At 44.2% G+C, this 20,405-nt stretch overlaps 1 protein-coding gene across 1 annotated transcript in view; it reads left to right on the top strand.

Annotated features, from left to right (window-relative positions):
• Window positions 1–20,405, top strand: part of TNR (tenascin R) — a 599,486-nt gene that overhangs the window by 574,536 nt on the left and 4,545 nt on the right. The window contains exons 18-20 of the mRNA XM_060232476.1: window positions 3,116–3,248; window positions 11,115–11,266; window positions 20,177–20,273. Of these exons, the coding sequence (XP_060088459.1) occupies window positions 3,116–3,248; window positions 11,115–11,266; window positions 20,177–20,273 (382 nt within the window). The remainder of the gene's footprint in view (window positions 1–3,115; window positions 3,249–11,114; window positions 11,267–20,176; window positions 20,274–20,405) is intronic.

Raw genomic sequence — 20,405 nt, 5'->3', positions numbered from 1 at the left:
CCCTCCTGAACAATTCTGTTTTACATCGTTTGCAGTATGTCAAAAATGTGGGAGTTTTCCTGACTTCTCAGGTGGGCCATTCTTCTAACTGGAGGCTAGCAAATGAGAATGCACATGTTGATCTCACCCACCAACTTGTAAGATGGTGGCAGTTGCAGAAAACCCTGTTCAGATGGACAAAGCTGTCATGCCATGAACTAGAGGAAGAGACAGTCTTATGGATATGATGGAAGTGATAGAGGAAGGCTAAACTTCTCCCCTCCCCTAAAAAAATCATTTGTCCTTTGCGGGGGGGCTGTTTACAGTTACCTTCTACTTCTCTTCCTGCTGGTTAGGAAGCCATTTTCCTCAATTTCAATCCTCCTCAAGGGATCCCACACTATCAGGGATCTCATATCAAATGAAACAACATCACAATTAAATCAATGGGTATTTTCTGACATTAAAAAGGTAAAGGTAGTCCCCTGTGCAAGCACCAGTTGTTTCCAACTCTGGGGTGACATCACATCATGACGTTTTCACAGCAGACTTTTTAATGGGGTGGTTTGCCATTGCCTTCCCCAGTCATCTACACCTTACACCCAGCAAGCTGGGTACTCATTTTACTGACCTCGGAAGGATGGAAGGCTGAGTTAACCTTGAGCTGGCTACCCGAACTCAGCTTCCACCAGGATCAAACTCAGGTCATGAGCAGAGCTTAGGACTGCAGGACTTTGTGCCACGGGGCTCCTTATTTTCTGACATTACCAGCAAATGAAAGCCATTTAAACTGAAGGCAGTGCTCCCTATACTGGTCACAGAGATGATCCTAGAATAAAAGAGTGCCTTAAAGTTAGTGGGTTTTATTTGTTTGTTTTGTTTTAAAGCACTATGTATGTTAATGGCAATCAGTAAACATTGCCCACAGCTCTGGTTTTGGGCACCTGATTGCATATAACAACCATGTGGTCCCAAATGAAAGTAATCGTGTAAAGTTTTACCTAGCCAGTACCGTGGAACCAGTGGGGCCTGTGTGGTCTTCACAGTTTAAAAGAGTTGCCCTTCCATTGTCTGCTGGTTCTCTCTTTCATATACCCTCTTCAAGGCATTTTTTCTCTAGCTAGTCTTTGAAACAGGATGTAAGACCAACTTGAAGGACCAAATGGAAGGGAGAAACAATGGGCATCAGTTGGGGTCAACTCCCTTCCTGCTATCCATTGATTCTCTCAAATGGCCACCCTCCCACCACTGTATGCTTGCTGTCCACACAAATACAAGTTTTGGGACCCTGCATCTAGGCTCTCCTTGAATGGACACAGTGTGCTGGCATGGGCCATTTTCAGACATGGGAGATCTTCCATGTATGAAGTAGAGAGCCAGTTTGGTGTAGTGGTTAAGTGTGTGGACTCTTATCTGGGAGAACCGGGTTTGATGCCGCACTCCTCCACTTGCAGCTGCTAGAATGGCCTTGGGTCAGCCATAGCTCTCACAGCAGAGAGGTCTCTCAGCTCACCCACCTCACAGGGTATTTGTTGTGTGTGGGGGGGGGAGGTAAAGGAGTTTGTGACCGCTCTGAGATTCTGAGATTCAGAGTGAAGGGTGGGATATAAAAAATAAATAAAATAAAATCCAATATCTTCTTCTTCATATGTTCATATAATTTGAAGACACCGATAACTAGCAGAGCTGCTTTCCAAGATATCTCATTTTCTGGATCTGATCTCTGAGCTAAAGGCATGCATTATATTCTTACAAAACCCACACAGCTGGGTGATGAGGGGTGTGTGGTCCTGAATGCTTTAAATTTCCCTTCTCACCCCCCCCCCCCCGCCAAAAGCCTAAGTCAGGACCAGCCATTGGCCCACCAGGAAAGGGGAGGGCCAAGTTTTCCTGCCACTGCAGGCCATCCGCCCCCTGAACCACCCCTACAGCCTGCCCTTCTTCAAGACAGGACCACAATGGCCAACTGCTGTCCAGCTGACTGCCATCCAGCTGACTGTCCCCCCGCCAACGCAATGCCACAAACGGGGCCCATGGTAAGTCATGACCCCCTTCTGGCAGCACATTTGCCCTCATTTGTGAACTGTCCATGAGATCAGCCTTTGGCACAAGCAGAATCTTAGCAACTGCTACCAGCTATTGTTACTTCTGTTCCCAGCTGAGAGCCAAAAACCTTTTTTTTTTTTAATGTATGCTGCTAAAATTTCAGCTTTAAATAAGTGGAAGATACTTAAGACTCAAACTTTCTGGCTATTAAACCCTCCTACCGATTGGAAAATAAATGATTGACTGAGTATGCCTAATACAGAGTCCAACAGTGCAATCCTCTGCAGAGTTGCTCTAGTCTGAGCTCACTGATTAGACTGAAGCAATTGCACATAGGAATGCACTTTAAAAATTCTTTATATTAGTGCAATCTGTCTAAGAAGGGTGCTTTTCCTCCAGGTTTGTCACACCAGCAGAGCTGTGCTTCAGCAGTACTGAAAGGCAGATGCAAAGAAAAATGCAAGGAATTACAAAGCGCCCTGCACAACCCACATGGCCACTACACATTGGGTCATGGTGCTGTGAATGTCTTTGGTATAACATTCATAATATAAAGTATGGGCTTGTCTGATTTGGTTCCTGCTGGTGTTGGAGAGACAGTCCATTACCCAAACCTACAGCACAGGAGTGTCCTTGCTGCACAGATGACTGAGCAAGCCAGATCTTGAAACCTCATTAGTGCAATCGAAAAACAGAGTTTCGCCTTTCTCTGTCCATTGCGAGCAGAGTTTCACCTTTCTCTGTCCATTACAACTTAGAGAGCTGTTATTTTGTTTAGGGTTGAATTGTAATGCTCTCAGATAAGCACAATATATCCAACCTATTGTAGTTAAGAGGCTTGCTTGCTGGAATGTCTTGTTTCCTTGTTTCTCCCTCTTTTGGTGGGTGCACACTGGCTAAATCCCTGTCTTATATCTCTCAGGTCACCTGTTCAAGAATTGTTTCTTGGCTTATTGAAGGTAGTTGTAGGTCGCACTTTTCCATAAAAATGCTCAGGGTGAACCAAATCCCAATTCCACCTCCTGATCCTTTTGTATAAATCTCTCCTCTGCTGTGTGCATTTCCGCTTCTCATGGTGACCTGTGTGCAGGAGCTGATTGTGGATGCAGAAGACACCTGGATCCGCCTCGAAGGGCTTTCTGAAACCACTGAGTACACAGTGCGCTTGCAAGCCGCCCAGGATGCTGTCAGAAGCGGATTCACCTCCACTGTCTTCACTACAGGTAAGGGGAGTACAGCAGTCCTGTTGGCTCTTGCATGATCTTCCCTGATTGTCTCTGTGCGCATATACTTTTTGTTGAGGCTTCATCAGGAAATGAACTTTTTTATATCTTGGGGGAAACGATGGAAACACGGATGCCAGAGCTGATTCAACTTAATGAGTCCAGAGCAACACACATTTAATCTTCACAGATGAAATGCATAATTCTGTCTGTACTGACTTTTCATCCCACCCACCCTTCTGGGTGCATACATGAGTCTTCCCTCCGTTTTATCTTTCCAACAATCCTGTGAGCTGGGTGAGAGAGAGAGAGAGAGACTGTCCCAAAACCATCCATTAAGTTATCATGGCAGAGGGGGAACTTGGTATCCCATGTTTCCCTTTTCCTAGCTCTACACTTTTAACCACTATATTTCTTTTAGAGTCTCAGAGTGGTCACAATCTTCTTTACCTTCCCCCACACACACACACACACACACAACAGACACTCTGTGAGATAGGTGGGGCTGTGAGAGCTCTCACAGAAGCTGCCCTTTCAAGGACAACTCCTATGAGAACTATGGCTGACCCAAGGCCATTCCAGCAGCTGCAGGTGGAGGAGTGAGGAATCAAACCCGGTTCTCTCAGATAAGAATCCGCCCACTTAACCACTATACCAAACTGGATCTCACTGGCTCTCTATCTGCTCCCCCTCTCATATCCCAATTTGGTTTCCAGGTTTGCCACAAAACAAGAGTACTTGGCAAGTTTGCAGAAAGAGGGATGAACATATGAACATATGAAGCTGCCTTATACTGAATCAGACGCTTGGTCCATCAAAGTCAGTATTGTCTTCTCAGACTGGCAGCGGCTCTCCAGGGTCTCAAGCTGAGGTTTTTCACACCTATTTGCCTGGACCCTTTTTTTGGAGATGCCAGAGATTGAACCTGGGACCTTCTGCTTCCCAAGCAGATGCTCTACCACTGAGCCACTGTCCCTCCCCAATGATGGTAGTCACATGGTTGAGATATTTTGCAAACATTCAGTGTACATTTTCAAATGTACAATACCGAGAAATTGAAACTTAAGGAATGAACTCAGGTATTATAATTAATCATTTGCATTTTTGCCAGATTCTAGATTCTTCATGGAATTGCTAAAGACGCAAGGGCATATTTAGGAAGAAACAAGAGCAGTCGCACCATGTCAAATTCCCTGCCCTCTCCCCCATCCATAACAACTAGTTCAGCTTACTTCGTGCCTCTCTTATCATCAGTGGCTAGTGATGCAGTGGGAGGACAAAAAACACATCATATCAGGGAGACTTTAAGCTGGACTTAAAAAAAAAAAAAGTAAAGGTAGTCCCCTGTGCAACCGGCAGGCATTTCTGACTCTGGGATGATGTCGCATCACGACATTTTCACGGCAGACTTTTTATGGGATGGTTTGCCATTGCCTCCCACAGTCATCTACACTTTCCCCTCGGCAAGGTAGACTTAGGAGGGGGCAACCTGGCATAGAGATGGGATTTGGGGTGGCAGCCGCTTCTTTGCTGTGTGTAATTCACTCTGCGGGTGTCACAGAAAATGAACTGTTCTATCCACACGTTTGAGTGCCTACATCTGTTTCTTCTTAATAGAACACTCCAATTTTATTTTATTTTTTAAATCAGCATCCGCCTGCGACACTGAATGTTTCCTTTGTGTTGCTGTTTTAGATTAGTTTATGCAGCAAAATTGCTGGAAACGTCAAGTCGCTGGTGCATTTAGAAAGAGTGAGTATGTATGAGCCAAAGATCTCTCTTGTAGAGAATGAACTTCTGTAAACACATGAAGAATGTGGGCAGTGCCAGAGGACACCCATTGTGGAATCGCTTACTTCGAAAGGAATGCTTGAGGGTGGCTGAATCCAATTACATTTGTTCCTTGGTTGTTCAAAAGAGAGAACAAAAAGAGAGAGGCAGAAGGGAGCTGTCCACCCTTTCAGTACTGAAATCACTCCTTTGGTGTTTTATATCGAATAGGCTAAAAGGGGCGCCTTTGAACCCACTGCTAATATATTCTTCATTGAAGCGCATGAAAAGGCTTTTGAAATGCCTGTCAGTTAACATCCACAGCTATCAATAGCCACAAACCCCACTTGCCTCGTAGGACTATAGATCCAGGGTCTGCTGCATTATTCCCCTCCCCCCACCTTCCCTTTCTGTCAGTGTAAAGGATTACAGTGAGAGTGCTGCGAGGGATGAAAACTGGTGCAGAGCTTTTCAGACTGGCCTTATTGGCAGATGAAAAGCCTGTCAGATTCCTGGTGCCATTCCATGCAGTAAATTTTATATCTATTTTTCCCCTTATTCCATTGATGACTTTTGAATTACTCTAGAGATGACCACCTTTTGTGCTCTTGAGAGCCATTTTTATTCCCCAGGACATTGCATTTTGGCTGCAGAGATCAAGCCTTTCTTGGTTGGTCAGGCTTTATAATGAAGTCAGAAGAGCGTCATGATTACAGAGGGCTGGTGTAAAGAAATAGCAAGATGGTGGGGCTATGAATCAGTAATCTACCCTTCGGATATCTGCTTGGTCTTGAATCCACCAAGAGGCCACCAAGCCAGAATCTCTCAGCTTCACCCTGAAACAGAATAAATGCTGATCTCCCTTACAAGGTTGTTTCAAGGATTACAATAAAATATGTACTTCGTGTTTTACAGAACACTGCTTCAATTCTATCATTCTGAGTTTAGGTATGCTCAGGTAATTATCTACAAAACTCACAAAGATATTCTTCTTATATTCCATAGTAATCTTTTCCATTTAGGCCTTTTCTCCCACTCAGCGAATGCTACCCTCGGCCTCTTTGCCTGCAGCTCTCTGCCCCCTGGCTCTCCTGTCTAACATTGTCACTGGTAGCTCCACCCACTTTGGTTGGTAGATTAATCAGCCCATGTTAATGTAGTAGCTAGGTAGCAATTTTAATTGGAGAGGGTACATTTTAATCAATGGGGCAAAGAGAAAGGGGTGTCATTAAGCATTTGGGTCAGAAGACTCTTGAGAGTCCCTTGGACTGCAAGATCAAATCAGTCAGTCCTAAGGGAAATCAACCCTGACTGTTCCCTGGAAAGTCAGATGCTGAAGCTGAAGCTCAAATACTTTGGCCACCAAATGAGAAGGGAGCACTCACTGGAGAAGATCCTGATGCTGGGAAAGACAGAAGGCAAAAGAAGAAGGGGACGGCAAAAGATGAGATGGCCAGACAGCATTACTGATGTAACTAACATGAATTTGAGTGGACTTTGGAGGGTGGTGGACAGGAGGGCCTGGAGTGACTTGGTCCATGGAGTTGCAAAGAGTCGGGCTCGACTGTGTGACTCAACAATAAATATTCCCTAGGAGTGTGTGGCAGAACCACAATTTGGATTCAGGATTGGGACCTCTTGGATTTGGGATTTTTAAAAAATAGGAATTTCCAAATACTTGAAATCCATTGAAATCCATCGGGAAATGGTCATTTTCACACTAAAAATAAAAATCAGATTTTTTTTTCTTTAAAAATCACCTTTTTATGAAATTTAAACCAATTTTATTATTAAATAGATATAATACAATACAAACAAACAACCTGTTAGCCCCCTGGCCTCTTCCCAGAGCCTGTGCCAGCTCCAAAGAGTTGAGCAGAAGTGGCAAATGCAGAGCAACAACTACAGGCCCATGAATGGTGCAAGTGTCACCAGAACAGTGCTGGGCATAGCAGAGGGAAACAGAGGACAGCTGGTGCTGGAGAAGGGCAAAAGCACTCGTAGGTATACTAGAACAGTGAACAGCCAATGCAGAAGAGCAGCCTGGATAGCCTAGCTTAATCTGAGTTTACTAGAGCTTGGTAAACTAGGCAGGTTTGGCCATGGTTAATATTTGAATGGGAGATCACCAAGGGAGATGGGGGTTGCTATGCAGAAGAAGGCAATGGCAAACCACCACTGCTTTCCTGGACTGCCCTTGGATTAGAGTCACCATGAGTTGATTGCAACTCAATGGCATGTTTTTCTTCAGTGCTGGAAGAGTAGGCAACTATACTCAACAGCACAGCACTGGGCACAACACAGTGTTTGTCCAGTCCTGGAGCAATTGACCAGGAGCAATTGTCCAGTCCTGGAGCAATTAGGAGCCCCCATAAGATCATTAGAAAATATGAAGGGATGTACAAATTCACACACACAAAGTCACCATCAGTCTTCCTGCTCCAAGGTAATTCCTGATGGGGGTAGCTATGTAAGTCTATGACAGCAACATAACACAGAAGATTGACGACACCTTAGGGAATTATTCCAGCATCAGCTTTCATGAGTCAGAAGAACCCATTTCTTCTGATGCTTGAAGGTAGAACCTCTTCTTCAGATAGTCTCCATGAAGATTTTGGGGATATCATGAAGACTTTTTATGGTTTATAATAGATCTCCTTCACACACAAACACACACACACATCTAGTTGTATCTTTGTTCTAATTTGTACAGTGCCTAGAATAAAGGGATTTCAGAAGGGACGCCAGGATCCCATGGCTGATAAGACAATGTAAGAAGGCAACACATTATCAAAAGAATTGCCTGATGGTGCTCTTTTTCTATATTCCCCAGTCCATGGTCCCTTTTCTGAAAGACCAGGTCAGCAGCAATGCCCTAGCCAGCGCTCTCACATTCTGCAAGAGCCTCAGCACTTCTGCTCTCCTACAAAAAAACACCCATCTAATTTCATTCTAGTAATGCTTTCCAAGAGAACAATAAGGTGTGATTAACAAAAGGGGGGGGGGGGCGGAATCCCCAGCTGCAATTCAGTAGTGTTGACCCTGCTCGCATTGGCTGGGAAACATAACAAGAGGCTTTCGTTCCTTCCATCATGTTAATAACTGCCTGTCCTTTGTTGTTCGTATGTACAAAAGGTTCTAGGGGGATTGCACTACAAGTGACACAAAAGAAACGTCGTTATGAATGTTGCCCCACTCTTCCAAGGTCTGTTTGAAGTTTGGAAAAGTATGAATATAAATTGAAACAAGTAGTCCCTGTGGAGTATAGGGTGGGGAGATTGGGGGCTGTTTGTATATCATGAAACTGAAATGAGTCCCTTGCTGGAACAAATCTCAAAGACACAGAAGTGGTAAAGAGGAGATCCTGTGAATAATACTTGTTCCAGACAGGCAGCCATGTTAGTCTGTGGTTGTAAAAGAAACAAAGAAGACGGTGATACCTTGAGAGCTGAGAAATCAGTCATCCATCCATCAAATGAAGCGTGATGGTCCTTTAAAGCACAAAAGGATTCAGTTGTTTTAATGAACAGGATTATGTGCACTCTGTGTTAAGAGAAAGCAGAATATCTTGCCAAGAACAGTTTACTGTGATCTAGCTGAGGTATGAAAATTAAGCCCACTTGAATATCTTTGGCTATTTTCCTATGTATTTTTTAAAGAGTAAAATGGTTTCAGGGCAATGAAATCCTGCTCGGTAATCACTGAAAATAATGCACATTTCCCTCCTGATTTTTGAGATTTCACCATGTATAACCCATATACTATAAAGAGTATTTTCACAGCATTCAGGGCTAGAAATGTTCATTTATATATATATATATTCCACAGAATATATATATTCCACAGTTGGATTCTGTACCCAGTACCAATTTCTATATATGTGATATGAACAGCATCTCTGTAGAATGGACACAGCCTATTTATGGAACTCATGAAAAATGTCATTTGCAAAAAAAAAAAGAACCAAAAGACACTGTCTATATTACCTGATGCAATAGCAAAAAAAAAATCCCTAACATTTCTAGCTACTTTTCATGCTGCAAGGAGAGAAGTGTAAGAACTAAGACTAATTATGGTGGGACTTCTGCTGATTTGGAGGTTGTTGTGTGTTCCCTGTAAGCTGTGTTGTGAGGAAAAATTCTACTTTGTGAGCTACTGCCATTAAAGTTGTGAGCTACTGCATAAATTAGTTTGCTCTGGGGCCATCCTTCCTGAGCTAAGACAAAAATGTGTGAGCTGGGGGCTAAAAAACTGTGAGCAAGCTCACACTAACTCAGCTTAGAGGGAACACTGGTGGGGGAAGGAGTGGTGGACTGTAACAGATTGGAAGAGCTCTTACCTTGTAGTATGGATTTGTAGTCAATGTTTCCTCTAAGCTGCAGAGTACTGTGAGCAAAAATTCTACTTTGTGAGCTACTGGCATTAAAGTTGTGAGCTACTGCATAAATTAGTGTGTTCTGGGGTCATCCTTCCTGAGCCAAGACAAAAATATGCGAGCTGGAGGCTAAAAATTAGTGAGCTAACTCAGCTTAGAGGGAACACTGTTTGTAGCAGGTGACCAACCTCTGTTCCTTATCCAGCTACATTCCCATGGATTCAAACCCTTTCTGCTATTCCATCCTACACAGCTGTTAAGGGCTTTTTCTAGCTCCGGGCTCCAGCCTCCCTCTTTAAAGCTGGCCTGCCACCGTGCTGCTACCAAGAAGAGGGATGTGAGAAGGAAAGTCTCAAAGCAGCCCTAAGTCTTTTCTAGAGCACCACAGCAGGAAGAGAAAACCCCTTAACAGCTTGTTTTGCATGGCTTTTTAATGTTGGTAATTTATGTTGTTTTTATGAGTATACTGCATTGTTTTTACTTTGTGAGCTGCCTCAAGGAGGCCTCTGGAGAGGCGGCATACACGTTTTCTAAATAAATAAGCCTGATTGGTATCAAGACCTTAGCTCAGTGGAAGAGCATCTCCTTTGCATCCGCAGTCCCCAGCATCTCCAATTAAAAGGATCTCCAGGGACGGAGGGGAGAAATGGTGTGCCCCTGTGATGGGCTGATGCTTTATGCGCTCACATGCACAAGAAAGAGGTTTCTCACCCAGCAGCAAAGACTGGTCAGAAAGGTTCTGAGACTGCTCGTTAGCATCTTTCTCCTTTGAGCTGAAGGAGCCACTGGTAAAATAAAACTATATTCGATGCTACATTGCCATGACCAGAACTCCACAGAACTCCCTGCCACTAGGCCAGGGGTGGCCAACGGTAGCTCTCCAGATGTTTTTTGCCTACAACTCCCATCAGCCCCAGCCAGCATGGCCAATGGCTGGGGCTGATGGGAGTTGTAGGCAAAAAAACATCTGGAGAGCTACCATTGGCCACCCCTGCACTAAGCAAACTAGGTGACTGCCTAGGGTGCCAGCCTTCTGGGTACACCAAATTGGGTGCCCCCCATGTGACTCAATGACATTATCAGTGGGGGGGGGACCAGAAGTTAGTCTTGCCTAGGGTGCCAGACAGTCTAGGGCCAGCCCTGGCTATTTAACCCTAAAAGACAGGCTTCAGGGGAGCAATACACATTGGATTTGGGGAAGGTGGAGCTGGGTGTGTATGTGTAAGGGTCGCATAACACTTCTGGAGTTCCAACACACAGAATCCCAGTATCATGAGCAGTTACTATAAGGCAACTGTGATCAAGTGATGGCAGTTCTCTAACCATCCAACAGAGATATTTTAGAGTAAACCACTCCCCCCCTCCTCATACAAGTGTATATAGACATCTGTGTTCGGTTACTGTGCCAGAATCAAAGTGGATGGGGAAAGAAATCTGTTTGCTGCCAGTCACTTAGTCCTGGACAAGATTGACCAATGGTCTTGCTTAAGTTTAAGGCATGTTCAAGTTTCCCTATAGCCGTGTCCCTTTCCCTCAGGTGGTGCCAAACACTAAAAATGCTCTTCAAACCCATTTACCAGGACTAGTCTAGTCATTCAAATGTTTCATTGGTGAATTTGCAGGATATCTCTTTCCTCTCACATTCTGGGCTTTACTATGTGCGAATGTATCTGCCAATACGATAAGTAAACAAGGTGTTTGTTACTGCCCTCATTTTGTAGGAGGCCGTGTGTTTATGAATCCTCAGGACTGTGCCCAGCATTTGATGAACGGCGACATGCTGAGTGGCGTATACACCATCTTTCTCAACGGAGATCTCAGCCAGAGAGTGCAAGTGTACTGCGATATGACGACAGATGGGGGTGGATGGATCGTAAGTGCACATAGAGAGCCTCCTGTTTTTGGGGTCCCTGTTTTTTTATAGAAACTTCACCATATAAAGAGGCCTTTATGGAGTTACTTTATTCAGCCATTAAGATTTCTAAAAGACGCCCTGGGACCTCACAGCCCAAACTGTAAGAGTTAAGGTTTTAAAAATGGAATAGCATTTACACCGCAGCTGCACAGCAGCCAAAAACAATAGTTCTCCCCACAGCTTCCTGACAGTCAGTAGCACAGGCTCCCCACTGTTTCCATTTACCAGAGACAGTACCAATGCTCTGATGCCTGGCTCTGATAAATTGTCTTATCCCCTCCCCTCATTTAAGAAGATACCTTATTTTAAAAGTTGTTGATTTGAGTGACTAGAGCTGAAATTCTTCATGGTTCACCTTTGTCTCCTGAGTCTTTCAGATTTAAATCTCTGAATGCAATTGATTAGCATGCTGATTCTGTGAACTGAAGCAGGTCATGAGAGGGAGGACGAAAAGGGCTGAAGCAATGCTTCATTCTCATGGCCCTTTCTTACACACCCAGGGAAATGCTGATTGCCACTTTGGGGTCAGGCAGCAATTTTCCTCCAGGTCAGTTTGGTCAGGGAATGTGAAGTTGGTTTGGGGGGGTTTTGTGTGGGTGGTTTTTTTCTCTGTTTTGTCATCTTCTGGGCATGGAGAAGGGGTAACTGGAGTGTGGGAGGGGTATTTGTGAATTTCCTGCATATCATGGAAGTCCCTTCCAACTCTATGATTCTATGTGTATGTGGAACTGTATACATCTGTTCCTCCACATGACCCCATGACACCAGCAATATTGCTTTTGGAGGTTGTAAGGGGTTACCCATGTGCCTTCCATGGACCCGTGGTTGGGTACAGGCCTGGATATCCAGAGGTCACCACATTTTGTACCAGCAGAAGTTTCCTGTCTGGGAAAAGACTGACTTAGCCATTGTCTCATGCTTTGGTAATGTCTATTAGCATACTGCAATGCATTCTAAGTGGGACTGAAGAGTCTTTGGAAACTTCAGGCATCAAAATATGAACTGGTGCTCATTATATGGAACATAGAATATCGGTGTTGTATCATCTTCAGTTGTTGCCACTTTGTTTCTGGGCCCAGGTCAAAATCTGGTTTTGATCTTTTAAAAAGAAATCACTAAATAATCTGGAATCAAGTCAATTTAAGGATTGTGTCTTCCTGTGTGAACTACCCACATATTCAGACAAACAGAGCTGTGTGTTTCTTCACACACCACTTACCTTCCCAAGTATGGAAGGTTGTCATTCATGGCAGGGCCTTTTTGGTGCTCACCCCTTGGGTTGTGAAATGCCATACAGACAAGAGGCTTACTTGGTCTCTTGCTTGACTTCCAAGGCCAGTGATATCTGTCTGGTCCAGAGGGGTTTCAATTTAAGTGGAAACTGCTAACAGGGAATGACTGGTTTCCCTGCTTCCCTTGTTTTGGATGTTGTGTTTTTCAGATTTGTTTTATAGGTTGTTTTATCAGTGTGGTGTAGTGGTCGGGGCTCTGGAAGACCTAGTTCAAAGTCCCCCTCTATCAGGAAGCAAACTGAGTGATTTGGGGCCAGTCACTCTGTCTTAGCCTCACCAGCACTGAAGGGTGCCAAGTCCAATTCAAGAAGTATCCTGGAACTTTGGGGGTGGAGCCAGGAGCAAGGTTGTGACAAGCATAATTGAACTCCAAAGGGAGTTCTGGCCATCACATTTAAAGGGACCGCACATCTTTTAAATACTTTCCTTCCATTGGAAATAATGAGGAATAGGGGCACCTTCTTTTGGGGCTCATAGAATTGGACCCACTGGTCAAATCTTTTTGAAAGTTGGGGGGGGGGTGTTTTGAAGAGTGGCACTGGATGCTATGCTGAAAATTTGGTGTCTCTGCCTCAAAAAAACAGGCCCCCAAGAGCCCCAGATACCCACAGATCAGTTTTCCAGTATACCCTATGGGAATTGGTCTCCATAGGGAATAATGAAGTGCCCAGCAGACATTTCCCTTTCCCTCCTCCCCCCCCCGCCCCGCTTTCTGATGACCCTGAAGCAGGAGGGGGCCTCCAAACAGGGGGGTCCCTGTCCCTACCTGGGGATTGGCAGCCCTACTGCAGGGCCATTGTAGGGTTGAGTTCCTCAGGAAGAGGGTGAATGGGATAAATATGCACCAGATAAATAGATCAAATTTTTAAGACTTCCACGGAGACCTTTGGGCACAAAGGAAGGATACAACTGATTCAGGATGGCCAGAAATGATGCTTTCCCTGTTTGCTGCTTCTTTGCTTCAAAATTCACTCTCTGAAAGGTTTGGTGTTTTGCTGTTGTTGTTTTGCTATCACTAAATAATCTGCTTTGCTGACTTAACTGGACCCTGTAGGGTTTTCAAGGCAAGAGAAATTCGGAGGCGATTTGCCATTGCTTGCCTCTGCATCACACCCCTGGTATTCCTTGGAGGTTCCCCATCCAAGTCCTAGCCGGGACCAACCCTGATTAACTTCTGAGAACTGAAGAGGCCAGGTTAGCCTTGGATCTTCAGGGCAGGGCCTCTGCAGGGTACTGAGCAGTGTTCCCTCTAAGCTGAGTTAGTGTGAGCTAGCTCACAGATTTTTAGCCTCCGGCTCACACATTTTTGTCTTAGCTCAGGAAGGATGGCCCCAGAGCACACTGATTTATGCAGTAGCTCACAACTTTAATGCCAGTGGCTCACAAAGTAGAATTTTTGCTCACAAGACTCTGCAGTTTAGAGGGAACATTGGTACTGAGTGACCTCCTGGTAGAGCAACTGCAGGGTGAGGCAAGCACACATGGCTACTTCCCTACACGACATCCTCAAAACAGCTTCACACAAGCAGGCACAAACACACACACATCCCAGCTCTTAGGCAATCGAAACATGCTTTTGCATGTTGTATGCAATTAGATTCTGTGAAAAAAACAGTGGAGGCAAGCCAAGAAAGAAAAGCACTCATTGACAACCAGAACCATCGTGGCTGGGTGCTCCATTCCTCCATGCCTTGGGGACTAAGTTAATAATAGTTACACTTGGAGAGGTTCCCTGTGATTTATTTGACACTTACCCGCAACTCCTTTTGAGAGCAAAGCTGGAGCTGATTCATGATGCTATCAAGGAAATTAATCGACAGTGTCTTTCAAAATTTGCATGTTCATTGCTCAACATATGGCAGCTCAGGGGAGCTTCCTTTCAATCCAGGATGACTCACTGAAGACCTGCTGGTAGGAATGAACCCTCCATGCACTTTTGACAGGCCCCAAATGGCCCTATCAGATTCTAATCAAGATGTGCTGAAACATTTTGCTCGCATTTTCACCTATAAGAAATACCCACGGTTCCATGTGCACTACTTATAAAGAATATAGCATTATCTCTTGCACAGTTCTGAAAAGGTAAAAGGCCATTAGCTCTGAGACCAGTGCATGAAGACATGGAGTAGGAACCCTAACCCTCACTGCACCCCCATGCACGCAAAGCATGCAAGCCCCACTTCCCGAAAGATGCCTGCACCAGACAGATTGACCATCGTCCTGTAAACACAATATACATAAAGACAAGCCAATATGTATATGTGGAAATTAAAAAAAAAACGCTAAGAGACACCATAAATTTTAAATGACAAAACAATGTAATGTGAAGGTCAGTGGTGTTCTGACCAGGCTTGCACATAGAACTTCAAATGAACAAAAACACGCTTCAAAAGGATATTCCCACAAGTCAGTTCAGAAGCAGTTCAACAAACTAATAGATTTCCAGGTTAGATATTTCTTGAACCTTGTTGGTCTTTTATGAATGTATTGTAAGAGATAGGGTTCCAGTGAAAAATAAGCCTCCAGACTGAAGAAAGACATATGAAATGTCTTGACATCTAGAACAGACATCTTTGGAAGGGTTTCCTTTAGCTCTATGAACTAAATACTGGAATATGGATATTCCTTTGTGATTGGAAAGTTTGTTGAATTGCTTTTGAATTGACTTGTGGGAATATCCTTTTGAAGCATGTTTTTGTTCCTTTGAAGTTCTACGTGCAAGCCTGGTCAGAACACCACTGGCCTTCGCATTACATTGTTTTGTCATTTAAAATGTATGGTGTCTCTTAGCAGTTTTTTTATTTACACTTTTTTATTTGTACACTAAGATCCTATAGTTTTGCAATATGTGGGGCAGGAAGTGTGGCGACTCTGCTCCTGCTCATTCACTGGAACACAGGAACACAGGCACAGTGCCTATGCCTATACAAGAAGTACATGCTTAATGAAACTTCACCTATGTCCAGTTCTGTGCACTGCACTTTAAGAAAGGTGTAGACAAACTGAGCTGGATTCCAAGAAGGTCAATAGATATGGTTAGGATATCCTATGAGGAGAGGTTTAAGAAAGAGTAAACTGAGTGGAGACATGATCCTGCTCATCAAATACCTGAAGGGCTGTTCCCTGGGAAGGAGCTGTTCCAGAGACCGAGACTAGGTAGAATGGGTTTACGTTACAAGGGGGTAGATTTCAGTTAATCTTTAGGAGATGCTTCCTAAAGGGAAGAGAGATTCCACCATCTTCCTCATTGGACATCTTCAAGCAAAGCCTCCGCCATCATCTGTTGGCAATGTTCTGCAGTAAGCAGAGTGTTGGACCAGGTGCTGGTGGTGGTGGTGGTGGAGGAGGAGGAGGAGATTGAATTTATACCCCACCCTTCCCTCAGAGTCCAGAGTGGCTTACTATCTTCTTCCCTTCCTTCCCCACAACAGACACCCTGTGTGGCAAGTGAGGCTGAGAGGGCTCTGAGAGAACTGTGACTGAACCAAGTCAACCAGCTGGCTTTAATTGGAGGAGTGGGGAATCCAACCTGGTTCTCCAGATTAGAGTCTGTCGCTCTTAATCTCTACACCAAACTGGTTCTAATAAACCTTCCAAATCTAGGATTGCATGGTTCCTGACTGTAGGGCCAGCAACTCTCCCGGCCTCCTCTTTTGGCATACTTCAAAGAGGGCATCTTGAAAAAGAGGTTTTTCCTCCAACCCCCAGCAGAAGACCTTCCATACCTGTGAGATCTTTACATGCTGGGAGATGTCTCCTTGGCTGTACAGACTATCCATAAGGAAGCTGGAGAGTCGGTAGGTCCCAAGAATACAGACAGCTGCACCTGTGCTAGTAGAGACAGGCAGACTCTCGCAGTTCAGCCTCATTATTATTTAATTGTTCCATTATGTCTAGGAGTCCACAGTCATTTTCTGTTTTTAAAAAAGAGGAGAATTGGGAGGAAATTGGTAACAGATTTTGTGCAGGAAAACAAGTTTATTCCTTTGAGATTTATAAATGCATTGTAAAAAAATTAAATAGCAGCTCTCCCAAAAGAAAACTATTGTATTTTTTATTGCCTTTCCACAGAACAAGGGTTTCTGTGCAACATAAGAACAGCAACAAAAGCCTTCAGAATTAACTCCTCATAATTTTTACTTTTTTATTTCTTCACTTAATTTATACACTGCCTTTCTCCCCAATGGGAATTCAGATCATTTACATAATTCTTCCTTCCTTCATTTTATCCTCACAACAAACCTATGAGGTAGGTTAGACTGAGAGAGTGCGACTGGCCCAAGATTACCCAGCAAGCTTCCATGGCAGATTGGGGATTTGAACCTGGGTCTCCCACAGCTTAGTCCAACACTCTTTATACCCCAGTGGATGTCAAGGGTTTTTTTGCACATAAAGGGTAAATTTTGAAAAGTGCTTTTTATGTTGTTGTAGAGTGCAATTGCATCTTAAGTAAATTTTTTTTAATGAGACACTTTCCGTTCAGTCCTAAACAGGCCTGCTCAGAACCCTACTGAAGTCTTTTCGGTGGAGCTTAATTTCATGCAAGTGTTTTTAGGATTGTGCTGTTTGTTAGTTAGAATGTGTTTATTTTTTATTCTTTCATCTTTATGTGTGCAATTTGGAAATGCTCTTTGGAGAGAATCTCCAGATTTTGTTGTTGTTGTTGCTGCTGCTGCTGCTGTTGTTACAGAACACCAAAACTGAGAGGGGGATACAGTGAAGGCAGCTTTCATAAGCATTCTTGCAAGCTGGGGGGGGGGGGGGGGTTTGCATGTGAGTGTGTTTTTGAGGAAAATACCAAATATTGCATAATCCCCATAATCAATTCCTGACTTTTGCTATAATTCACAGAAGGACAGACTAGCTCCCCAGATGACAGATCTGTCTGTCTGTCTATTACTGCTCGTACAGCTATTGCCTTAAGCAGAAATTAAAATAAAAATTAAAAAAGAAAAGGCCTTACTTAATGTGATTTTTCTGGTATTTAATTATCAGTCCTATACATTTTGCCACCAAAAGAGTGACAAGATCATTTGTGTCCAATAGTAACCATGTCACCAGGGCTCTTGCATCAAGCAACCCCTTATTTTCAAGCAAAGGGGTGATCAGACTAGCCCTTGACTCATATATAGAGCACTCTGTAATCATATGCTCAATTGTTTCTACTTTGTCATGTGAGCATCTACATGTTCTATTTCTGTATAGTACTTTATTATATCTGCCCTCCAAACTGCTGAAGGAAGGGACCAGATGGCAGATAAAATACATTTAGCTGTCCAAAAGTGGTGTGTGAGAACTAGTGTTCCCTCTAAACTGAGTTAGTGTGAGCTAGCTCAGTTTTTTAGCTTCTGGCTCACACATTTTTGTCTTATCTCAGGAAAAATGACCCCAGAACAAACTAATTTATGCAGTAGCTCACAACTTTGATGCCAGTAGCTCACAAAGTTAAATTTTTGCTCACAAGACTCCATACGTTAGAGGGAACATTGGTGAGAACAGGGGAGTGAGTAGGGGTTAGATCCAGCCAGCTATTTCACCCAGTCTTGTTCAATTTCCTTTCTTACTGCAGTCTTGGTTCCACAGGGCTTTTGTCCCTATTATCCCCAGCATAGCCTTTTGGGTGGTCAAAGTGGGCCCCTCCTTCCCTTTTTCACCACTATAAAAGTTGCCTGGATCCAGCCCTAATTTTAATTGATGTCCACTTTGGGGACCGTAATCAGGTGGAATGGTGGGATACAAATGTTTTCAAATAAATAAATAAAACCTTAGGTTTGTGAGACACCATCCAGGGAGGAAGTGCCCCAGGGCTTAATCCCAAACCAGCCAGGTTGCTGCCACATTATCGAATTAGGATCAGAAAGATCCTGCCATAAAGTTTGCTAGGTGACTTTGAGCCAGTCATGGTCTTGCAGCCTAATCTGCCTCACAGGGCTGTTGAAGGAGGAGGAGAAGACCCTGAATGCCACCCTGAACTTCTAGAAGAAGTGATAGGATAAAAATGTATGAGATAAAAGGTGGGTAGAGAATCAAAGGAGTTGGTCAGAAAGGATTAAAGTAGGAGACAGACAAGCAGTAACGATAGTGAAGGGATCTGTAAGGAGCAGAGCAAAGAGGGAGGAAATGTCTCCATCCCATCCCCAAGAAGTGTGGGCCAGTGCTCCTATCATCTGGTGCGGGAAGAGGCAGAGAAGGGAGCAATGACCAGTGGGCTTTGCTTGGGCATTTTTCTTGTGGCCCTGAAGCCTTCAGTCAGCTGACTTGTGAAAGGGTGATATTAGCGCCTATAAAGGAGCAGGTGGAAGCAGTGCCACAAATCTGCACTGGTGGCGTATCCCAAAAATGCATGCTAGAAGTTTGTCTAAAAACACCACCAGGTGACCTGGAAATCCTTCCTCTCAAATCTCTTGCAGTTACCCAGCAGGAAAGGCATATAGACAGCATCCAGGGACATGTTTCCTTCGTCTTTACATCATGTGTTGTCAAATGGGATGATCGTGGGAAAAACAAACAAATGTCTGTCATGAACTAAGCCCTGACTTGAAATCTAGCTGGAGTTCTTTGTGTAATTCCATTACATATGATTAAGATCAGACTGCATGGCTCGGAATGTGACTTCCAAACTGCATATGCTTTAATTTATTATTTGCATTAAAGGTAAAGGTAGTCCCCTGTAAAGGTAGTCCCCATGGGGTGACATCACATCAGGACACTTTCTTGGCAGACTTTTTACGGGGTGGTTTGCCATTGCCTTCCCCAGTCAGCTACACTTTACCCCCAGCAAGCTGGATACTCATTTTACCAACCTCGGAAGGATGGAAGGCTGAGTCAGCTTTGAGCTGACTACCTGAACCCAGCTTCCGCCGGGATCAAACTCAGGTTGTGAGCAGAGCTTACCACTGCAGCTTACCACTCTGTACCATGGGGCTCCTCAATACACCAGGATAATCTCTTCATGGCATCCATTCTGTGACTGACCACCTGTGGTGGTCTAAATCTATCTGTCATCACACCAGTTCGCTTGAAAAATGGTCCGGGGAGGGGGGAGTTGGTCACATATATATCATCTTGCCTGTGATGCCTCTCTCAGTGTGTAGTGTGTAGAATGAGTGTGACTTTAGCTCCAGTCCTAGCTTCATCTCTTTCAGCAGCTGATGTAGCTCAGTAGCTAAAGGAAGGTACCTAGAACAAGAAAGAATAGGGACCTCAATCCAGGAGGCTGCCCAGATGTTCCCCTACCTAGGAAAAATCTGGAAATGTAAAGAGTGTGACAACCTGATCTCTCTCCTTTTTTTGTCTTTGCTGGAGCAGCTAGGAAGGTTTGTCAAACTAGGAAAGCACAACAGCCAGCCACTCAGTCCTGCATTCAAAATAAAGAAGTAGAATGTGAGGGACACATGCACAGGTTATGAATCTAAACTTGAAACCCTTAAAACTATGTTCATGAGAATTTTTCACGTGGAAGGGTTGCACACCATCCTGCCAACTCACCTGCAACAAAGCCCACCCATGGCAGCTCCTTCTCAACTATAGGAGAGATTCGCTGTAGGTTTCACCTCTGGCCTCTCTTCCTTTGCAGGTGTTCCAGAGGCGGCAGAATGGGCTGACAGATTTCTTTCGGAAGTGGGCAGATTACCGTATTGGCTTTGGAAACCTTGAGGATGAGTTCTGGCTGGGTAAGGAACCTTTGCCCTGACACTATTACTAGAGAACCCAGATAGCTTTCCATCACACCCTTTGAAGCAATTCTGTCTCTCTCTGTTTCCCATTTCTTGTTCTCTTTCTCTCAATCTACAGAGACAGCTTAT

Source organism: Heteronotia binoei, chromosome 2, assembly GCF_032191835.1.
Source record: "Heteronotia binoei isolate CCM8104 ecotype False Entrance Well chromosome 2, APGP_CSIRO_Hbin_v1, whole genome shotgun sequence".
NCBI lineage: Eukaryota > Metazoa > Chordata > Lepidosauria > Squamata > Gekkonidae > Heteronotia > Heteronotia binoei.
The sequence above is the reverse complement of the archived record's forward strand: the minus strand, read 5'-3'. Positions and strand labels throughout refer to the sequence as shown.